At 35.8% G+C, this 21,687-nt stretch overlaps 2 protein-coding genes across 4 annotated transcripts in view; one reads left to right on the forward strand and one right to left on the reverse strand.

Moving 5' to 3' along the window:
- Positions 1–19,171, forward strand: part of LOC135206681 (C-type lectin domain family 4 member F-like) — a 23,761-nt gene extending 4,590 nt beyond the window's left edge. For both annotated transcript variants that reach the window (XM_064238074.1, XM_064238075.1), the window contains exons 2-4: positions 1–1,217; positions 11,865–12,050; positions 17,574–19,171. The exon at positions 1–1,217 is cut by the window's left edge. In XM_064238074.1, the coding sequence (XP_064094144.1) occupies positions 467–1,217; positions 11,865–12,050; positions 17,574–17,803 (1,167 nt within the window). In that variant the 5' untranslated portion in view covers positions 1–466 and the 3' untranslated portion in view covers positions 17,804–19,171. The remainder of the gene's footprint in view (positions 1,218–11,864; positions 12,051–17,573) is intronic.
- Positions 1–21,687, reverse strand: part of LOC135206478 (lachesin-like) — a 192,311-nt gene that overhangs the window by 93,918 nt on the left and 76,706 nt on the right. The gene's annotated exons all lie outside the window — the stretch shown is intronic.

Below are 21,687 nucleotides of genomic sequence, written 5' to 3' on the forward strand. Positions count from 1 at the left end.
CCTAAGCTGGACCTTCCCAGTTGTAGATGAAAGTGTAAAAACATCAGTAAGTTGAAGAGAGAAGTCATAACGAGTTCGAACACTGCGTGATCATCTCGTGTTATCTCGTGTGATTGAATTTCACCAGACTAATTTTACCTTTGTGATTTTGTGATGATCTTGGTGCTCGTCTGATGCTCGTGTGCTTCGCTGCTGCTCTTGAAATACAAACCGAGTGAAAGTTACCTCAGTTACTTTAGCAAGACTTGTCAAGGAAACTGTAACCAGCGTTACGTTATATCATCTTGAAAATTTAACTGCATACCAAAATCTGGGAGAAAATCTATATAAGCAGTTAAGAGCACAAGAACTATATAGTTGATTGACTGAAGACTTTGAAATCGGTGAAATAGATCAGATTTGTGGAGGTAGGCCTAGCGTTTTCGGTTCACATTTCCGGCAAAACCGTCAGTTCCCATTAGCAACCATGACGTATGTTAGGTCATTTGTTTACGTGTCACTCGTCCTCGGAACATTCCTGGTCAATGCCAATTCCATTTCGGGCCAGAAAGAGGGCATCGACAAGATAACCCTGGCATTGTTGGATATCAGAGACCTGCTCGCAGAGGCAAACAACAGCAGCCAGGAGGGGTACTACAGAGATGCCGACGGCGGCGTTAGCACCATAAACAAAACTGTAGAGTTCTCCATTTTAGTGAACGCGACCACTACCCGCCTGGACGAGCTCACGGGTGTAACGACCAAACACGGAGAGCTGCTGGCATACCTCCTGAACAGGGTGAACGAAATCCACAACAGCATGGAGACGGTGGCCAGGGAGATCGTGTCCCGAGACGATGCTAAGAATGACATAGGGGCCATGATCGAAGCCATGGCCAAAGGAATGGAACACCGCGACCTCACGGTGAAGCGCCTGCAGGAGAGTTTTGCCGCCATGGCGAAAGAGGTCCTCCTGAAGGACCTCGTGACGATGGAACTCCGGGACAGACTCGAAGAGATGAACGAGTCTTTACAGGCGAAATCCCAAGAGCTCAGGATCATGCAAGAGCGGGTGGGCGTCCTGAGTGCAGAGATGGAGTTTTTGAGGGCCAACTGTTGCAGCTACGACGACAACCAACTGAGCCTCGAATCCCTTGCTACGGCCACGTACCTCGTTTACGCCAACAATAGCGTCAAAAGTACAGGCACGGTATTGGATGAATCAGAGAACAAAACAGGTGAGAAACTACTTTTTCATATTCATAGAAATAAAAATCTATTACAAAAAAATTCACGCACTAAACCCAATGACATTTTCAAGATGCAGAGCTCTTTCGATTATATTATATATATATATATATATATATATATATATATATATATATATATATATATATATATATATGTGTGTGTGTGTGTGTGTGTATAACTGAATCACGAAAGTTTGGGACGTGATAAATCCATAAATAAAGGTATAAGCCACGAGGGAAAATAAACAACGGAGTTTCAGCAAGATCTTTCGAGTAGAAAGATCTTGCAGAAACTCCGTTGTTTATTTTCCCTCGTGGCTCATATACTTTATATATATATATAATATATATATATATATATATATATATATATATATATATATATATATATATACATATAAATGCTGAAATTTCGGCATAAGATATCAAAATTGCTAATTGCTTCCACCACGAAAAAGAGAACACATGAAATCCAAATGTCTCCATAAAAGTGAGGCGTCTGACCTAAAACTGTCTGTCAAACTGATGTGATTCCCATATGCTCTGAGTTAAAAAAAACCGCAACTTCTGTTTTAAATATCACCAGGAATTCGCGGGATCATTTCCTCACCGCTGTCAAGTCTACCACGAGAACAGTTAATCCAAGCGGAAGAATTTGTCTATTATGAATTGAGCGGATTCAAGAGGATACCGTAGTCCTATAATATGTTATAATAGAATTTCACCCCTAGTGAGTGAGGATTACCTCGTCGAGGCTTTCACGCTTCGGTTGTATACATTTCTAAGTCATAATTAATACACGTCTTTTTCAAATCTTTCTCCAAAATTGCCTGTGATCCACTATAGTCGGTTCATTATCAAGTACACAAGTTACTGTTTCAATCACCACTGGATTCAAGTACGCTGGACTTTGTGATATGAGCAAGCTATCACTACGCCTGAGGAGACCTTACAGACCTTACAGACTTTACAGTTCGTTCGGGTTGCCCCAGGTCCCTCAGTGTGAGGCGCCTCTAATGTCTACCAGAGAGTTGCTAGTACATCTTCCGGTATATTTTGCATCTTCCAATCTTGGATGGTCTGGGATGCAGTTTAGATATTTGTCGAGCTTATTCTTAAACACATCTACGCTCACTCCTGATATATTCCTCAGATGAGCTGGCAACGCATTGAATAGACGCTGCATTATCGATGCTGGTGCGTAGTGGATTAATGTCCTGTGTGCTTTCCTTATTTTTCCTGGTATAGTTTTGGGCACTATTAATCTACCTCTGCTTGCTCTTTCTGATATTTTTAGTTCCATGATATTTTCTGTTATTCCTTCTATCTGTTTCCATGCCTGAATTATCATGTAGCGTTCTCTTCTCCTTTCTAGACTATATAATTTTAAGGATTGTAGTCTTTCCCAGTAGTCTAGGTCCTTAACTTCTTCTATTCTAGCTGTAAAGGACCTTTGTACACTCTCTATTTGTGCAATATCCTTTTGATAGTGTGGGTACCATATCATATTGCAATATTCAAGTGGACTACGAACATATGTTTTATAAAGCATAATCATGTGTTCAGCTTTTCTTGTTTTGAAGTGCCGTAACAACATTCCCATTTTTGCTTTACATTTTGCCAACAGAATTGCTATTTGATCATTGCATAACATGTTCCTATTCATCATCACACCAAGGTCTTTAACTGCTTCCTTATTTGTGATTGTCTCATTATTAGGTCCCCTATATGCATATAGCTTTCCTTCTCTGTCTCCATAATTTATTGATTCAAATTTATCAGAGTTAAATACCATCCTATTTTCCTCTGCCCAATCATATACTTTGTTAAGGTCTCTTTGTAGAGCGTTCCTATCTTCATCACAAGTAATTTCTCTACTTATTCTTGTGTCATCAGCGAAACTACTCACTACCGAATCCTTAACATTACTGTCTATGTCTTCAATCATAATAACAAACAATATTGCAGCTAGCACCGTACCTTGTGGCACACCGGATATTACCTTGGTTTCATCCGATTTCTCATCGTTTGCAATAACTATCTGTTTTCTGTTGTGTAAAAATTCTTTTAACCATCTTCCTACTTTATCTACGATATTGTGTTTTCTAATTTTCTTTGCTAATATATTATGGTCTACTTTGTCAAAAGCTTTTGCAAAGTCTAGATAAACCACATCTGTTTCATTTCCGCTTTTCATATTTTTGAATATGTTCTCACGGTGGACTAACAGTTGGGTTTGTGTACTTTTTCCGGGTACGAAACCGTGTTGTCCTATATTAAACAAATTATTTTTTTATTAAATGTTTTCATAATATTTTTCTTCATTACCCTTTCATACACTTTCATAATATGTGATGTTAGACTCACAGGCCTATAATTACTTGCCTCTAGTCTTGATCCACTTTTGAAAGTAGGGGTGATATATGCTAATTTTGTTGCTCATCATAAATCTTGCCTGTATCTACACTTTGTCTTAATAATATTGCAAGTGGCTTTGCGATAGAATGAACTACTTTCTTTAACAAAATAGCAGGGACTCCATCCGGCCCTGCAGCAGCTCCATTTTTAATTTCATTAATTGCCTGCACAATATCAGCTTCATTAATTTCTATGTCAGCTAAATATTCACTATTTTCGTCCCTTACTTCTATATCATTATCTTCATTATCTATTCTAGGGGTGAATTCTCTCTTATATCGTTCTGCCAGTATGTTGCAAATTTCCTTTTTTTCATTCGTTAATCTCCCTTCAATTCTCAGAGGGCCTATTTCTATTCTTCTTTTATTCATCTTCTTCGCATATGATTAGTAATAGTTTGGGGTTTTGCTTGATATTTAATAGGGTTTTTCTTCCAAGTCCCGTTTTTCATTTTCTTTTGAATGTATAATCTTTTGTTCTGCATTTTCTATCTTACTTTTTAGTTCTATAACTTTCCATGCATTTTTTTCTTTGCAAGACTTTTTTCCACTTTCTGATTTTCTGGAACAAGATCCTTCTGTCTCTTGGTATGCATGAATGATGTTTACTTTTCTTCTTCGGTATATATTTATCCACTATTTTCTCCAATATTTTATATAATATCTCCGTATTTACATTATGTCATCACTTACGAAAATGTTACCCAATCTTTGTTTAATTCTTCATTAATTTCTGACCATTTTATATTTTTACTGTAGAAGTTGTATTTTCCATATCCTTCCCACTTTTTCATTTCTTGCTTATCTCTATTTTCCACTTGCTTTGGAATGAAACTGTTAATTCTATGACATTATGGTCTGAAAATACTCGCATTATAAACTATTATTTCTTTAACATAATTCATCTCGTTCACAAATACTAGGTCTAAAGTATTTTCCTTTCTTGTTGGCAGGTGATTTATTTGTTGAATGTTGTATTCTAGTAGCATATCTAATAGCTTTTCAAATTGCCTCTTATCTTCTGCACTACTATTACTCTCTTTTTTTATATGTATAAGTACAACCACAATCTCCTATTCGTATTCTTTCCATTCTACGAAAGGAAAGTTGAAGTCACCAGAGTAGGGAGAATAGTCCAGTCCTTTGTGATTTCTACATATATCATCCAATTTTCAATATTAAGTCAAACTCTTTAGTATTAGGAGGTCTATATATTACTATGTTTCATTAATTTTTCAGATTCAAATTCTACCGCTATTAGTTCACATTCTGAGTTACTATATTTCTCATATATTTTTCCTTGTTTTTTGTCTTTCCCATATATTGCGGTTCCCCCTTGATTCCTATTTTTTCTATCTGATCTATAAATTTGGAACCCTTTTATTTGATCATCATTCCCAGTCTCTTGGGAATACCAGGTTTCACTTATATTCATTATATCTATTTTCTTTTCATTTTGGGTTAGTTCTTCTAAGTACTCTATTTTTCTTTTTGAGTTACTCGTAACTAAACCCTGCGCATTCATCACTATGATGGTTTGCGTGTTTTTTCCTTCATTTAATAATGGTAGTAATAAGGATTTTCCCATGTCTCTTTCCTGTTCTGGTATGTTGTTCTTTTTTTCATTTCCAGAAATTCTGACATTAAAAAATCCAACTTTTCCATAATATTTGATCTTCCTTCATTCATAATTATTCATTTTGTGTCTGAATCTGCAATTTTCTCCGTTTCTGCAATATCCTCTTGCATAATAAATACAGTTATTATCTCTTGAGTAGAATTTCGGAGCTGATGCTTTGAAATTTTTTGCTGACACCTCTGCATATCTCATTGGTGGTTTGCTTTTCTCTTTTACCTGATATTATTGATTTCTCTCTTTATTTGTTTCTTTCTTATTTTGGATTTTATTACTTGGTTGGTTATTTATTTGATTATGATTCATGGCTACAGGGTGCATATATTTGCATTTTTTGTCGAACTTACATCCTTTTCCTTCTTTTAGGTTTTTACATATTTTTGGATGCAGATCTCTGCAATCATCCCCATAGCCATCTAGGTATGCACATTTACCATATATTTCATAGTTTTGACATACCTTAGGATGTTTGTAGTAACATCTTTCTCCAAATCTGCAATTCCCTCTTTTCAAAAGGTTGCAGATTTTGTCTTTCTTGTCTAGAGAGAGAGAGAGAGAGAGAGAGAGAGAGAGAGAGAGAGAGAGAGAGAGAGAGAGAGAGAGAGAGAGAGAGAGTTACACTTAATAAAATATGCTCAGTTTTGCTGAAAATAGAACCACACCAAACGGTACTGTAGCAACTTCCAACGTAGTTTGAACGTCAAATAGCAGACGAATTGGTGGTCAATATCTAATTTACAATTGGCATTGAACAGCTAGACATATCAATATGTACAGAAAAAAAATTAAGTTTAACTTAGTACCTCAGTATCATACCACAGACTGACTACGAGTACGTATGCAAGGGCCCTGGTTAAGAATTAGAATTAAACTCTCTCAGTACAAAATCTGAGGCTGGCAGTGCCAGTCTGGTGCTAACTTCAGCGAGGATTAAATAGGTATTCCGTGGTTTAATGTACACTTCATAAACACAAAGTTCTTGCATGCTTGCTTGATTCGTGTTGAACGCCGAGAGACTGGTCTTATGCAAGGAAAGAGGAACGTAAGTAAACCTGAAACGATCATTGATTTGGCTTTTAGAGTAATCCTTTGTTAACTTTCTCAATTAAGTTTTTTAGTTCAGTCTGATGAAAATATAACTGAATTCCTCTAATTTTATAAGCTTGCTATGATACAGCCTCCGTCCCGCCCCATATTACAATAATAATATATATAATATATATATAATATATATATATATATTATATATATATTTATGTATATATGTATAAGTATGTAAATAGATATATAATATATATATATATAATATATTATATATATGTATATATTTATATATTATATATATTATTATAATTATAATACTGGAAGCTTGAACTTTAGTTGTCTTCCATAATAATAACAATCTTTAAACATAATTGATAATAACAAGATGAAGAAATGCACTACTTCTGAAAATATCCGAAGTCAGAAAAAGACAACAACAATTCCCATCTCTCTTGCGTTTGTGTGAATGGTCAGAAAACTGCTCGAATCCCGAGCATTTGCATCAAACAAAAATGAAGGAAATTGCAGAGAAAGTGATAATGTTCACCGTCATGTGGTACAAAACCGGCGTTTTCGTATGATATTGTTAGCGCCTGTAAAAACTCAGATGGTTAGGAGGAGGGAGACGTTTTCATGCACTTTCTCTCTCTGTCTGTCTCTCTCTCTCTTTCTCTCTCTCTCTCTCTCTCACTCACTGGCTGCCTATCTGTCAGTCTCTCTCACTGGCTGACTGTTCTCTCAATGTCTTTTTTACTCACTCTCTCTCTCTTTCTCTCTCTCTCAAGGTCTATTTGCCTGTTTCTCTCTCTCTCTCTCAATGTCTTTTTGCTTCTCTCTCTCTCTCTCTCTCTCTCTCTCTCTCTCTCTCTCTCTCTCAATGTCTATTTGCCTGTTTCTCTCAATGTCTTTTTGCCTCTCTCTCTCTCTCTCTCTCTCTCTCTCTCTCTCTCTCTCAATGGAGGAAACCTAATGAACTCAGACTTGGGAAAAGCACAATTATTGAATAAGTTAAATACTATTCTCACAATTAAAGACACTAACTCAATCCCTGAAGCAGCTATTAAGTATGGAGGGGCAGAACCACTTGACAAAATAATATTTACAGAAGAGTACATTAAAAATAAAATAGAAAACTAAACAAGTTCAAATCTCCTTGCCCGGATGGGATTCATCCAAGAGAAATTCAGTCTTAAAAGAGGAGATAGTTCCTCACCTATATAAACTCCACAGCAAAACGGCAGACCAACCAAAGGCACCAAAAGAATGGAAACAATAAAAGGTCCAAGAGCCAGAAAATTATAGACCAATTTGTCTAATGTCGATCCCTTGTAAGATTTTTAAGTCAATAATTGCAGATCAAATTGTGGATCACTTTGATGGAAACAATTTGTTATTAAACAGCTTACACGGCTTCAGACATAATAGATCCTGCCTATCAAACCTCTTAGAGTTTCTCCATAACATGTTCGGTATTTACTTACGACAGTAGTCGAGCAACAGATACAGTACTCTACTTTGATTTCCAAAAGGCCTTTGACAAAGTTACACACAAGAAAATAATGACAAAAGTTAGAGCTTTAGGAATTGTAGGAGAAATATCAGACTGGATCGAAGACTGGCTAACTAATAGCAAACAGAGTCGTAATAAACGGTGAAGAATCAGAATGGGCAGATGTGACAAGCGGAGTTCCTCAAGGTTCTGTCCTTGGCCCGCTCTTGTTTTTTATTTATATCAATGACATTGATGTAAGATAAACTAGCAGCATAGTCAAATTAGCAGACGACACCAGACTAGGTGTAAATACAGCAGACTCAGAGACAGTAGAAATTTTAAGAAATTATCATATGAAAATAGGAGAGTGGTCAAAAAGATGGCAAATGCCTTTTAAATGGGATAAGTGTAAAGTGTTACAAATAGGAACAAACAACCCTCATGCCAACTACATGCTGGTTGGGAATGACATAAATAGTGTAGAGCAAGAAGAGGACCTTAGAGTTATTATTACCAAGGTCTTAATGCATAACAGCTGAAAAGAGGGCACAGAAACTAGTGGGACACACAAAGAGGCAGTTCAAGTACAGAAACAAGGAAACGGTGCTGCAGCTCTACACATCAATAGTTAAACATATTGAATATGCTGTACAATTTTGGTCACCAACACTAAGAAAGGACATAAACAGATTAGAAGGGGGTACAAACATGAGCCAAAAAGTTATGAATTCCATCCATCAGGCAAATAGGTTCCAAAGACGACTAGAGAGCCTGAACATGTATGGCTTAAAAATAGAAACATTCAAAATACTCAAAAGCATAACAAACGTAGACAGTAACCTATTTACGTTAAACGAAAACCAGGCAAGGAACAATGGATGGAAACTAGAAATAAGGAAACACAACACATTGTGGGAACATATTTACATACAAGATGTGTGACACATGGAATAAACTGCCTCCAGAAGTTGTAAACAGCAACAGCGTGGAAGAGTTTATAAAGAAAGCTAGACAAAATCATTAGGACTCTGTGAATGAACACTTTACACTAAAACCTGTCCCTTGAGATAAGTGAGCACACGATGTCTCCTAGGATGGACTTCCTAATCCTTGTAACTCCCCGTAACTCTCTCTCTCTCTCTCTCTCTCTCTCTCTCTCTTCTCTCTCTCTCTCTCTCTCTCTCTCTCTCTCTTCTCTAGTCAGCAGGATTTTAAATTCTTCCTTGATATGACAAAATCGTTACAGTAACAGCCTTTATAAAATAAAGTGAAAATGAATATTTTTTTGAAAAACAGACCTACTTTTAATGAATACAGTAAGCATCTCTATCGTTTTTGTTCATAATTGATCTAATGGGCAGAGCAGATCGTCGACTCTTAAACATCAGAATACTCAAAATGCTGATTAAGTGACAATTACAACACTACACCTTTACGACAAGGAATTGAAAGGCCGTTGTGAGATGGAAAAATAAGTTATTCAAGAAGGCTGTAAACTCCTAGTGACAAAATTGATAAATGGAGGCCTCCTGAAGTGACCCAGGACGATGGAGATGACCTGACGAGTGTCAAGGTTTCGTATCGTTTATTTTCGTTTAATATGCACCAGGAGTTATGGTGATCACTGTCTTTTCGACCGATCTTTTTACGAGAGGGTTGCAACGTAATGTTTTCATCTGGTTTTGGATCTAAATGTTAAAAGCTGATTAATAGGAGGAAGCCTAATGCCAGTGTGGACCAAAACTTTCAAAAGGATAGAGCATTACATAGAACCTAAATGGAATATAGCACCGAAAAGGATTTTTTTTATATGCTGCCAGGTCCACTACCAGTTCATATTAAAGAAATGGAGGTAAATACATAAGAATTTACAACGAATTAAAAATCAACCTTGGCATGAGAGATCATTCTTCACTTATTCTCTCTCTCTCTCTCTCTCTCTCTCTCTCTCTCTCTCTCTCTCTCTCTCTCTCTCTCTCTCTCTCCTGCATTAATAGTAATATCTACTTTGAATGTAAGACTAAAACAAGTAAAAAATACGCCAAAGTGCCCTCGGCGCAATGGAGTTTTCTTCACTATTATAATCAAGGCTACCGAAAATACATCTACGGTGGTTCGGTATAATGCTGTATGACCCGCGGCTCATGAAACTTTAATCACTAACCCGTGGTGGTCTGTCTTATATTGCCAGAGGCACGATTATGGCTAACTTTTTAACATTAAATGAAATAAAAACTACTAAGGCTAGAAGGCTGCAATTTGGTAAGTTTGATGATTGAAGGGTGGAGGATCAACATACCAATTTACAGCCCTCTAGCCTCAATAGTTTTTAAGATCTGAGGGCGGAGAGGAAAAGCGCGGACGGACATACAAAGCCATCTCAATAGTTTTCTCGAACAGAAAACTAGAAACCAGACTGCACGAGAACACTTACACGAATTCGAAAGAAATCTCTGAACTTCGAAAGCAAAAAACAAATGGGTTTTTCTTACAAAGAATGAGTTAAAGTATCGTAAAAAAGACTAATGTGCGTTAAGAAATTTAAATCCTATGATTACCGTGTTAAAGTAAAAAATCTTCAGTTGACCGTAAATATTGTATGATTATTTTTCATGTCTATCTTTGATATATTGAATATCAAGTCACATCAACATCGTTCAAGTTAACTTACGTTTTTTGCTTTTTTTACCAAACATGGAAATGTAGTACTCCTGAGTAAGAATGCTAAAGAAGAAGAATGCTAAAGAAGTTATGGTGTTTTGCGTCGACTTCAGAATGTAAACACCTGGTAGACAATAATAATAATAATAATAATAATAATAATAATAATAATAATAATAATAATAATAATAATAATAATAATAATAATAATAATAATAATAATAATAGTGATCTTGGGTAGTTATATACTGCTATGCTAAAAGGAATTTCAGCTTTTCTTTTCCCCTGTGGACTATAACCTCATACGTATGTAAGTACCCCAAGATTATTATTATTTTTTTTTTTTTTTTTTTTTTGCTCTATCACAGTCCTCCAATTCGACTGAGTGGTATTTATAGTGTGGGGTTCCCCGGGTTGCATCCTGCCTCCTTAGGAGTCCATCACTTTTCTTACTATGTGTGCCGTTTCTATTATTATTATTGTTGTTGTTGTACCTATATATACATATACCATATATATGAAGATATATAATGTAATATGTAATATATATATATATATATATATATATATATATATATATATATAATATATATATATAATATATAATATATATATATATAATATATAATATATAATAATATATATATATATACTATAGATATAATATAGAATATATATAATATATAATAATATATAGATATAATAATATATAGATATAGATATATATATTATATAATATAGTATATATATATATATATATATATATATATATAATTATATAGATATATACATATATGTAGGTATAATATAGGTATATACTATATATATATATATATATATATATATATATATATATATATATATATATATACAGGGTGGGGCCAAAAGTAGCCTCACAGTTACTTCATGAACTGATTCTCATTCAAAGTACTCTTCAAAATAGAAAATTATTACTGTGCCATTAATACATGCTACTTATTTTTATCATTTTCATGTCACTCATTCTTAAATATGCCACCTATTCATGTCTGAAAAATCTTATGCGTTTAATAAATTATTTTTATTCTGTTTTAACTGTGAGGCTACTTTTGGCCCACCCTGTTATAAGTATATATATATATATATATATATATATATATATATATATATATATATATATATATGTATAAAGTATATATTCGTAGATACATGTATACATATATATTATATATGTATGTATAAAATATGAGTATCAAACAAAGCCCTCACAACAGTTGATAAAGCTTGTTGAATACGAGAATCAACTACCAGGAAAAATCAAGGCCAAAGACCCACGTAGGTCACCGCACCTCTGTCTCTCTCTCTCTCATTTTCTCTTACTGGCTGACTTTCCCTGTCCTTTGCAGATCCACAAGGCATCCCGAGGGAGTGTCCTCCGCCGTTCAAGACCGTAGGGCGCGGCTGTTTCTACGTCCACACAGGGGACGTCAGGACTTGGACGGAGGCCAGAGAGTTTTGCAAACACATGAGAGGAGATCTGGCTGAACCCGAGGATGTCCGTTCTCTGAGGGATCATCTGCAGGAGCGACAAGGTGAGAGAGCGCGCTCAAGAAGGAAAGACAGTTTCCAGCACTTTTTTTTTTAAGCTTCCAGTTAGAAAACCAATGACACTCTCTCTCTCTCTCTCCCTCTCACTGGCTGTCTGTTCGTCTCAATGTCTTTTTAACTGTCTCTTCCCTTTCTGTCTTTCCTTTTAACTCTCTCTCTCTCTAGTTATCTGTTCATCTCAATGTCTTTTTAACTGTCTCTTCCCTCTCTGTTTGTCTCAATGTCTTTTAAACTGTCTCTTCCCTTTCTGTCCTTCCTTTTAACTCTCTCTCTCTCTCTCTCTCTCTCTCTCCTCTTCTCTCTCTCTCTCTCACTAGCTGTCTGTTCGTCTCAATGTCTTTTAAACTGTCTCTTCCCTTTCTCTGTCTGTCTATCTGTCTTTTTAAGTGTCTCTCTCCCCCACCCACCCCCTCTCTCTCAATGTTTATTTAAAAGTTTCTCTCTCTCTCTCTCTCTCTCTCTCTCTCTCTCTCTCTCTCTCTCTCTCTCTCTATTTACCAGTTTCTCTCAATGTCTTTTTGCACCCACCCCCTCTTTCTCTCTCTCTCTTAGTATTAGATCTCATATGGGAGTATACTCGATACTAAGACTAAAAGGCTGAGATCAGAGTTTTAAAACTGTACCGATGCCAGAAATCTTTATCGTATATGCCCTAACTCGAGTTTGTGTAGGGGTATATGGGTATGTGAGTGTGTAAGTTAAGTGGGTGTACAGTTTGTTTTGTGTGAGTTTGTGTAAGTGTGTAAGAATGTGAGCGCGTGTAAGTGATCAACTGTAAGAGTGTGTAAGTGTGTGTTTGAGTAAGTGTGTAGGAATATGAGTGTGCGCGCGCAATATACGTAAGAATGTGAGTATGTAGGCTACGTGTTTGTGTAAGTGTGTGTATGTGAGTGAGCGTGTATAAGTGTGTGAGTATAAATGTGAAATGCGAGTGTGAGCCTAAGTGTAAGAGTGCGAGTGTGTAAATGTTTTGTAAATGTTTGAGAGAGAGAGAGAGAGAGAGAGAGAGAGAGAGAGAGAGAGAGAAACAAGGAAGGAAACCCGGGTGTTGTTGTCGCGGTGTAACGATTAATGACCTAGATACCGCCTCAGCTGGGCACCACCACGGTCTAGGGGCACCACATCTCGCTCCCAAAGGTGCCTCCCCGCTGGTCCAGACTGGATCCACCGAGTCGAGCTACCCAAATCTTTACAAAAGAGTGAGGTGTGACCTGACGATGTCATCTTTCCTCTCTTTCTCTTGGCAACTGAGAGAGAGAGAGAGAGAGAGAGAGAGAGAGAGAGAGAGAGAGAGAGAGACTTAGTACAACTCTAGGTTATGCAAGAAAACCAGAAGAAAAAAGAACCAACCGAAATCCACCGATGGTCCTACACCAGCATTCCTTACCGATGCCCTATTGAGAGAGAGAGAGAGAGAGAGAGAGAGAGAGAGAGAGAGAGAGCTTTCACTAGAACTCCGATCGAGACATTGCTTGACTTTGCAAAGGACACGGTCATATAGGTGGTTTTCAAGTCTAATTGGCTGGATGATTGGTTACAGGGATATCTATATCTGTACAGTGGGCTATCTGTATCTGTTCAATTGGGCTGTACAGTATCTCTTACTTCTAGATAAAGGATGAACTAAAAAAATGCCTGGGCACTTTGCTTAGATCTTTACTATATAAGGATTGGATTTGTATGATCAGCAATATACAGAAACATATGTAGGCTACATATGTTATCTGTACGTATGCGTGTGTACGCTCAGAATATCACACAATTGTATTTTATCCAAATATTATAGAACACCACAAAGTGGAAAATAGAAATGTTCTATTGTTGCAAGGTAATTCCCTTAGAAATTAAGCTCCAAATACTCAGTTTTACGCTGAATTATAACTTGAACAGTAAACGCACAAGGAAAATAAAAATAAAAAATAAAAAACTGTCAGTCTAAACGAAGCAAGATTCAGCTATGTAACATTAAACTGAATGGGACTGTGGTCTATGTTCCATGTTGAGGAGACGATCTGAGTCTTTCGTGTGTACGATATTTTTTAATCACACTGCTTGGGTATCTCTTATCATCACTCCACAAGGTTCATCCTTCAAAAATGAGTAAGTTCGTTTAATCACATTTTCCTTACCTGGTGATGAAAGGTTTGTAAATGACAAGGATTTTATAGCTCTATAATTTAACCAGTAGTGTTAGCAAAAGAATGATCGATTTGCTCAAAATGACGAAACAATAAAATACAAAACAAGAGGAATATTCTCGTCAAACCAGTTCAGTACGAAAAAAAAATACAGTAATGTAATTCGTTGACTTCCAGTTCTATAACGGTAAACCAACAATCAGCGCAGCTGGAAGAAAGTAAGCTAAGTAAGAAGAGGAAGAGAGAGAGAGAGAGAGAGAGAGAGAGAGAGAGAGAGAGAGAGAGAGAGAGAGAGAGAGAGAGAGAGAAAAGAAAAGAACGGTGCGGCCTCCGGGTGAAATAAAGAAAAAGTAAAATCAGCATCATGCAACGCTCGACAGGAGACCGGTTTTGACGCTCCCGGCTACGTGCTAAAATAAGAAACCGTACAGTGCTTGTTGCTTTGACAGTAATGCCTCTCGGCCAAATTGAACGAGTTTCTAACTCGGTGCGTTGATGCTTTACTCTGCTAAAATTATTGTCATGTTCTTATCTCATTAAAATTTTTTCACTATACATCTAATCAACATTTAACAGATTTAGAGGTCTAATAAACAGCAACATTTGACCTCTACTTTCAGAGAAAATCAAAAGCACTACTAAAAAATGGACTCTGCTGCAACCACATATTCATGTTTAAATTACGAACGGAAACTTACCGCTCTCGTATATGGCTGGACTTCTACTCACACCATTTGTAAATTTCATAACAAGTTATAATTGAGTGAATGGTGTACAAACTTCTCCCAGTTGCTTAACGCGTCAAGACTATAGATAATTACTTCCGTGCTGATGAAAGACTAACGGTGTGAGGTGGCTTTTCGGCAGTCGAAAAGAACGACCCAAAGACGTTCGCAGGTGAATGGCCCTAGACAAAAAACGTCGGGCACAAAAAGATGTATCGGTGGTTTGCGATTTCCTTCATTTCGTAAAATATTGGTCAGACTTGATTTTTTTTTCTAGACCAATAAAGGTCAACGCACTCAAGAGCCAAAGTAGCTTTCGATGGCCATTTCAGTTTGGAAAGTAAAAGTTTAAAAGTTGTCGGTGTGTTAAGACACTGTAATGAAAAACCTTTCAAGATAATGTCGATTCAATACACTCTATGCCATTTAACAAGAAATTTCAGGCTTTATATACTTAAATCGTTGGGTGTTCCAATACAGGTTGCAGTATAACGTATGAAAACTTATCAGTAATCTAAACAAACTTATATAATAATAATAATAATAATAATAATAATAATAATAATAATAATAATAATAATAATAATAATAATCTTGGCTATTGTTCATTATTTGCCCTTTATTTTGCACTGTTGTTTTTATTAAACCATGATTCGACCTAAATTATATATAAATAATTATATATATATATATATATATATTATATATATATATATATAATATATATATATATAAAGTTCTCCGGCTTTCTCAAACTCCGCTCACCAAAACCACCAACAACCTTAAACATCCGCAGCTCTTCGCTCAGAACCTGAAAAAATTCAAATTATGAACAAAGTTCAATGAAAATTCGTTAATATGTACGGAAAGGAAATGGTGAGACTTGGTCTGGTAATGTGACAAAGATAATGGTATGTAACATGTCGAATGTAAAAGGTATCTTTCTTTATCAAATAGACTTAATTCTTATATAAAAGATTAGGCAATGCTTCGAAATTAAACGGACTGCTTTGGTTTGCAGGAAAAATGAAGTATGTTGCGAGAAACTATTATTTGAAAGTCTAATTCTAAGAGAAAAGCAACGAGTGAATGTTAAGAATCTTGTTTTGAGGCTAAGCGGAATAGGCGATATGACCAACGGCAGGAAATGAAGTAGGCCTACTCTGACTCGTAAATCTACTGGAGCACAAATTTTGCACATGGCAGGAAAACATGCAGGGCCAAACTTAGTTCCCAGATGTCAGGGGACTTTGACTGTATATATATGTTACAGACAGATAGCGAAATGCGCTTAGGGACATTTGATCCCCTTGAGCTAGTACTAAACACGAACCAGTATAGGTGGGTCACTGTTACGCCGTGTTTAGTACTAGCCCCTGGGGAAATCAATTGTCCCTAAGTGCATTTCGCTACCGCGAAATGCCTGGTTTCGCTATCTGCCTTTAATATATTTCACATTCATAACTGATAGCAACTGATAAGAAAAGCCTTTTTCTTAACTGAAAAAAATAAACGGTGTTCTGCATTTTTAAAAAATATATCGAACCAGTCTTCAGCTAATTTAGTTTTGGAAAGAACAAATCGCAGATATAGTGTTTCGATGCTATTTTTCACCTCAAATTCAGTGGTTTAAACTCGAGTGGTGCGATGACTTGAGCAGTTGACAAAAAAAAAAAAAAAAAAAAAAAAAAAAAAAAAAAAAAAAAAAAAAAAAAAAAAAAAAAAAAAAAAAAAAAAAAAAAAAAAAAAAAAAAAAAAAAAAAAAAAAAAAAAAAAAAAAAAAAAAAAAAAAAAAAAAAAAAAAAAAAAAAAAAAAAAAAAAAAATACAATCACTACTCACCACATTCTCACTTTTGCTTGAAGGTACACATATTGTAACACTTTCCTTGGCTTTACCTATTTTTACTATGTACTTCTTTATCGGCTATTTATTTACCCATTACTTATATTTTTCCTCTTTTATTCCTACTCCAACCGCCTTGCCTTTTTGCTTTGATATTCCCTTCTCAAAGGGATATATATATCATATATCTTAAAAGCTTGTTAGTGAAGCATATGTCCCTTTGCTTATTACGAATTATAAACAAGATTCTCCAGGACGCAGGTCTTTTAATGAAAAATTAATATTATTATTACTACTACAGGGTGACCAAAAAAACCCCAGTGCACCTAATGTTTTATGATACGACACTTGAGTGGCAGGATAACCCTTGTTTTATAATTTACTGTTTGATCCTTAATAAAAACATTATGAATATTAATAAATCAAATTTTATTTTATTTCAGATCTTAAATAAAGGGTTATGCCGCCACTCAAGAGTCGTATCATAAAACATTAGGTGCAGTGACTTTTTGATCGTCCTGTAATATTATTATTATTCACTTTTGCTGAATAGTCCTATAAGTATCGTTTACTGTTCATTTCAGACTAGACCTATAAGTATCATTTACTGTTCATTTCAGACTAGTCCCTTAAGTATTGTTTACTGTTCATTTCAGACTAGTCCTATAGGTATCGTTTACTGTTCATTTCAGACTAGACCTAAAAGTATCGTTTACTGTTCATTTCAGACGAGTCCTATAAGTATCGTTTACTGTTCATTTCAGACTAGTCCCTTAAGTATCGTTTACTGTTCATTTCAGACACAGCCAGGGGATTCTTCTGGCTGGGAGGAACGGACGAACAGAACCCGGGAGTCTGGCGATGGGCGTCGGGCGCACCATTGAACCTGGACGCCGACGAGTGGTCGGTTGGGCAGCCCGACGGCAAGCTGCAGCACTGCCTCTACCTCGACTCCGGCAAGCAGTTCAAGGTTGGCAATCTCGGTTGCCAAAATCATACCTACTTCGTGTGCGAAAGGAAACTCACCTAGGAAAGGCTCAATGTGTTGACAACTTATCGAGCACACATCACGAAGATGTTGGATACATGTCGACGCCTTGTTGGTGGTTCTAAAGTGTGCTTCGTGTGATTACCCAGCATTTGCCAAAGATTCGTTCTCCACTTACGGTCGTTGACTTGTTGTCGACTTCTTTGTGATGTGCACACGATAAGTTTCCAACCTTTGTTTACATGTTTTATGGTAGCGCGGTCGCACCCGTAGTTGTTGTTGTATTTTATATGATTACAGTTATGTTAGGTACATTAACTTCAGCCTAAGTAGGGTACAATAGTGTCAACCGGCTCCCAGATTAGGGTTCGTATAACAAAACATATCAATTCGAGGTTAATTTTTGTCTGTTCCTCGAAGTCTTCCTTTCCTTATGTATGTATCTTGTTTGTTATCAATTTTCATCTCGTTTGTCATTAAGTTTCTTAGTATTTATCATATATCTCATTCTTCCACCAAATAATTTTTTTTTCTAATTACAGAACTAAAAAGCTTTCACGTAGTTTGTTGCCTGGTCAGCCTATAATATTTAGTTATTTTCTCTTATAGAATTTCTCCTGCATCGTCCATTTTCATTTTACATTTTTTTTTTCAACAAGATACTCTTGTCACTTTCACCATCACTCACCAATGTAATTGAGACGAGATTTTTTTCTTAACTGAACACAGAGCTGTTTATATAACGATCAAGTTCTAGCTGGAAAAGTCTTTAGCTTGTTCTAAGGTAGAAACTGGGAAACGCCTTATAGATGGTATTAGATATATTTTGATAATGTGCACGTTTTAATCCTAACAATTTAAACGGCATATTCACAGGCTTATCAAACCTATTAAGGAAATATTAAAAGCATCTGAGCTTTAAAAATGACACAAAGTTTGCTACAAATACCATTTTCATGGACCAAATCAAGGGGTCTTCATCTAACCATTATAGCAATTAGCTTTATACTGAGCTAAACCAATAAGTAACAGATAAAATGTCCAATAAAAACTACTCCTCCTATGGCAACAAGCTGCAGAACAGCTCAGGTAACACAGCAGTGACTTAGACTTCAATAACTTACACTGGACGGCTTATTATTTGGTCCTTATTACACAGTTCATTATGTTACCGTTTACATCTTTGCTCCTCCCATCTTCCAGTGTGAGATACACCAACCATAAATGGGAAAGGCGAATGTTGCCTATTTCTGAAGAAACTTCATAAACTTATGCCACGAGCAGGTGCCAATATGTGTGACACTTTATGCATCTCATTGTTCATGTATTTTCATAATTTTAAGTTTGATTTTTACCCTTTTTGTTATTTGTACATATAATTCTTTTTCTCAATAAAGTGTTTGAATACCTTGTCAATATTTGAGTCCCTTTCCATGAACATTGGATAAGTTTTTCTTATTATTATTATTATATAGTATATATAATATTTTTTGTTGCAATTGCACAGTAATGCACGATAATAGGCTGTGCTTAGTGATGATGCAGCAGTTATGATGATGAGTATAATACAGAAGTCTCTCCTCATCAACCAATTCAAAATAAGCTTTAAAATTTTATTGGTTAATTATATTGCTTTTGTTGTTGGAAACTTCGCCAAAAAAACGCGATCATTAACCAACTGGATACATATAACCACTATTTTTTTTAAATGAAGCATAACTTCTCACACTGTTTGATATGTTGCCGCAAGTTGTTATTTTGTTTGGTTTTATGCACAGCCCTCCACAGGGATGATTCCCTCTCTGGTGGGCCCTTGTACGTTTTCTAATTAAGTTGCTTCTTATATTTTATAAATTGTCTTTTAGCGTTTTCTCATCAGTATCGTAGCTCCTACAGATTATTAGTCTTTAGTTCTTTTTTTAAAATTTGCTTTTTTGTTGTATGATCTTCATTTCTGACGGCATTTTGTTGTAGTCTTGGTGCGCAGTGTTCCAATGCTTCTCACTTGACTTACAATTTCTTCTAGGTTAAAATAGCCTATATGCTTCAAAACATATGCACGTCTGATCACAATATTCATTTCAGGTCTAAAGAAACTTAGCAGTTTCTTAGATATGTTGGTCTCCCCATATTTTTGTGCTTTAAAAGACTGTAAGTAAGGTATCTTGTATTCTATTCTTGTTTTTACTGGGAGCCAGTGTAGCTCGATTAGTGCCGGGGTCATTCTTTTACGATATCGTAATCCTTTTATTAATAATATTGCGGCTCCATTTTCTACTCCTTGCAATTTTCTTAGTAGGTAGTTAGAAACACCGTAGTATATAACGTTGCAGTAGTCAAGCCTCGAAAGTATTTGGTTAAAAATTGCTGTTTTTAAGAGTATCTTCCTTTAAACATTTTCTAATAGATGCAATCTAATAAGATAGTTACAGGTTTTTACAATATGCAATATATGGTTTTTCATCGACAATTTATTATCAATAAATACTCCTAAGTTCCTCACTGCCGCTACAATGTTTATAGATGACGAGCCAATAGTTATTCTTCTGAATTGTTCATATTTTCGTATTGCACTACCAGATGCAAATAGCATACGCACAGTTTTGTCTTCATCAAGTTTTAGTTTCTTCGCCGACAACCACTTCATTTTTGCATCTATTCTACTAATGGCATCTTTAACCGTTTCGAGACGAAAATAGAACAGAGTATCAACAGCATAATATTCATAACGATCTTTGTGCTTGTTTAGAATTCTAAATAATTCAATTGTGTAAACGCATTGGACCTAGGACTTTGCCTTGGGGCACTCCTCTTGTTAGGTCTTTCTTTTCTGATATTACATTTGATATAACTACTGTAACCTTCCTGTTTCTGTTTTCTAAGAATCTTTTCTAAGTAGCATTTGAGTACATCATCTTCAATGCCTACTGCTCTCAGGTCTTCAAGCAGCAGATTGTGGTCAACTGTGTCAAACGCTACACTTAGGTCGAGCATAACCAGGATACCACCTTTTCCACTTGCCTTAATTTTTATCATATTTGTAACTGCGCACAATGTAGTTTCTGTTGAAGTGTTTTTTCCTGCTGATCATAGAGTATAATGTTGAGTTGTTCTAAGTGTTTCCATGTTTGTTCGTGAACTACCGTTTCTATAAGTTTTGTTTTGATAAGTATTATTTTTCGCCCTTGATACTTGTTTTTTATATATATTATGCACTTATTTCCAATCATTATGTTTCATGTTCAGTCTAACTAAAGGTTTGTATGGTGTTTTTACGTTGCATGGAACCATTGGTTATTCAGCAATGGGACCAACGGCTATACGTGACTTCCGAACCACGTCGAGAGTGAACTTCTATCACCAGAAATACACATCTCTCACCCCTCAGTGGAACGCCAGAGAATCGAACTCGCGGCCAACAAGGTGGTACGCCAACATACATTTTAAAGTGGTGTTAGTACATTCATTTGATGTATGATTTTCGCCACATTTAAGGCAAACTTGGTTATTTCTGCAATTTGTTGCGCTATGACAAAATTCCTGACATTTATAGCATTGATAGAACATGCAACAGTCGAATACATTGCAACGGATATGTCACCTCTATCATAGATAGCCTTTCGTGTTTGTGGTATGCATTTGATGATGTAGTGCTTGCATTCGTCATCTTCGGCTTTCACTTCCTTTACAATTTTCAGGTCGTCGTCTTCAGAAATGAGAGAACTACCAATCCATGGATTTTTCTTTATAATGTTATTGATAATGTCATTTTCGTCCTTCGGAACATATAGTTCTGCTTTTATTTTGGGTTTAAGTTTACCTTTCTCGTTTACTGATATATTACCGATTCCCTGAATCTCTGTTTTTTGCCTTTTCTAAGTTTTTCGTATCTGGAAATCTTAGAAATAACTGTCAATCACTTGTTG

This window comes from Macrobrachium nipponense, chromosome 31, assembly GCF_015104395.2.
Source record: "Macrobrachium nipponense isolate FS-2020 chromosome 31, ASM1510439v2, whole genome shotgun sequence".
In the NCBI taxonomy this organism is placed as follows: domain Eukaryota; kingdom Metazoa; phylum Arthropoda; class Malacostraca; order Decapoda; family Palaemonidae; genus Macrobrachium; species Macrobrachium nipponense.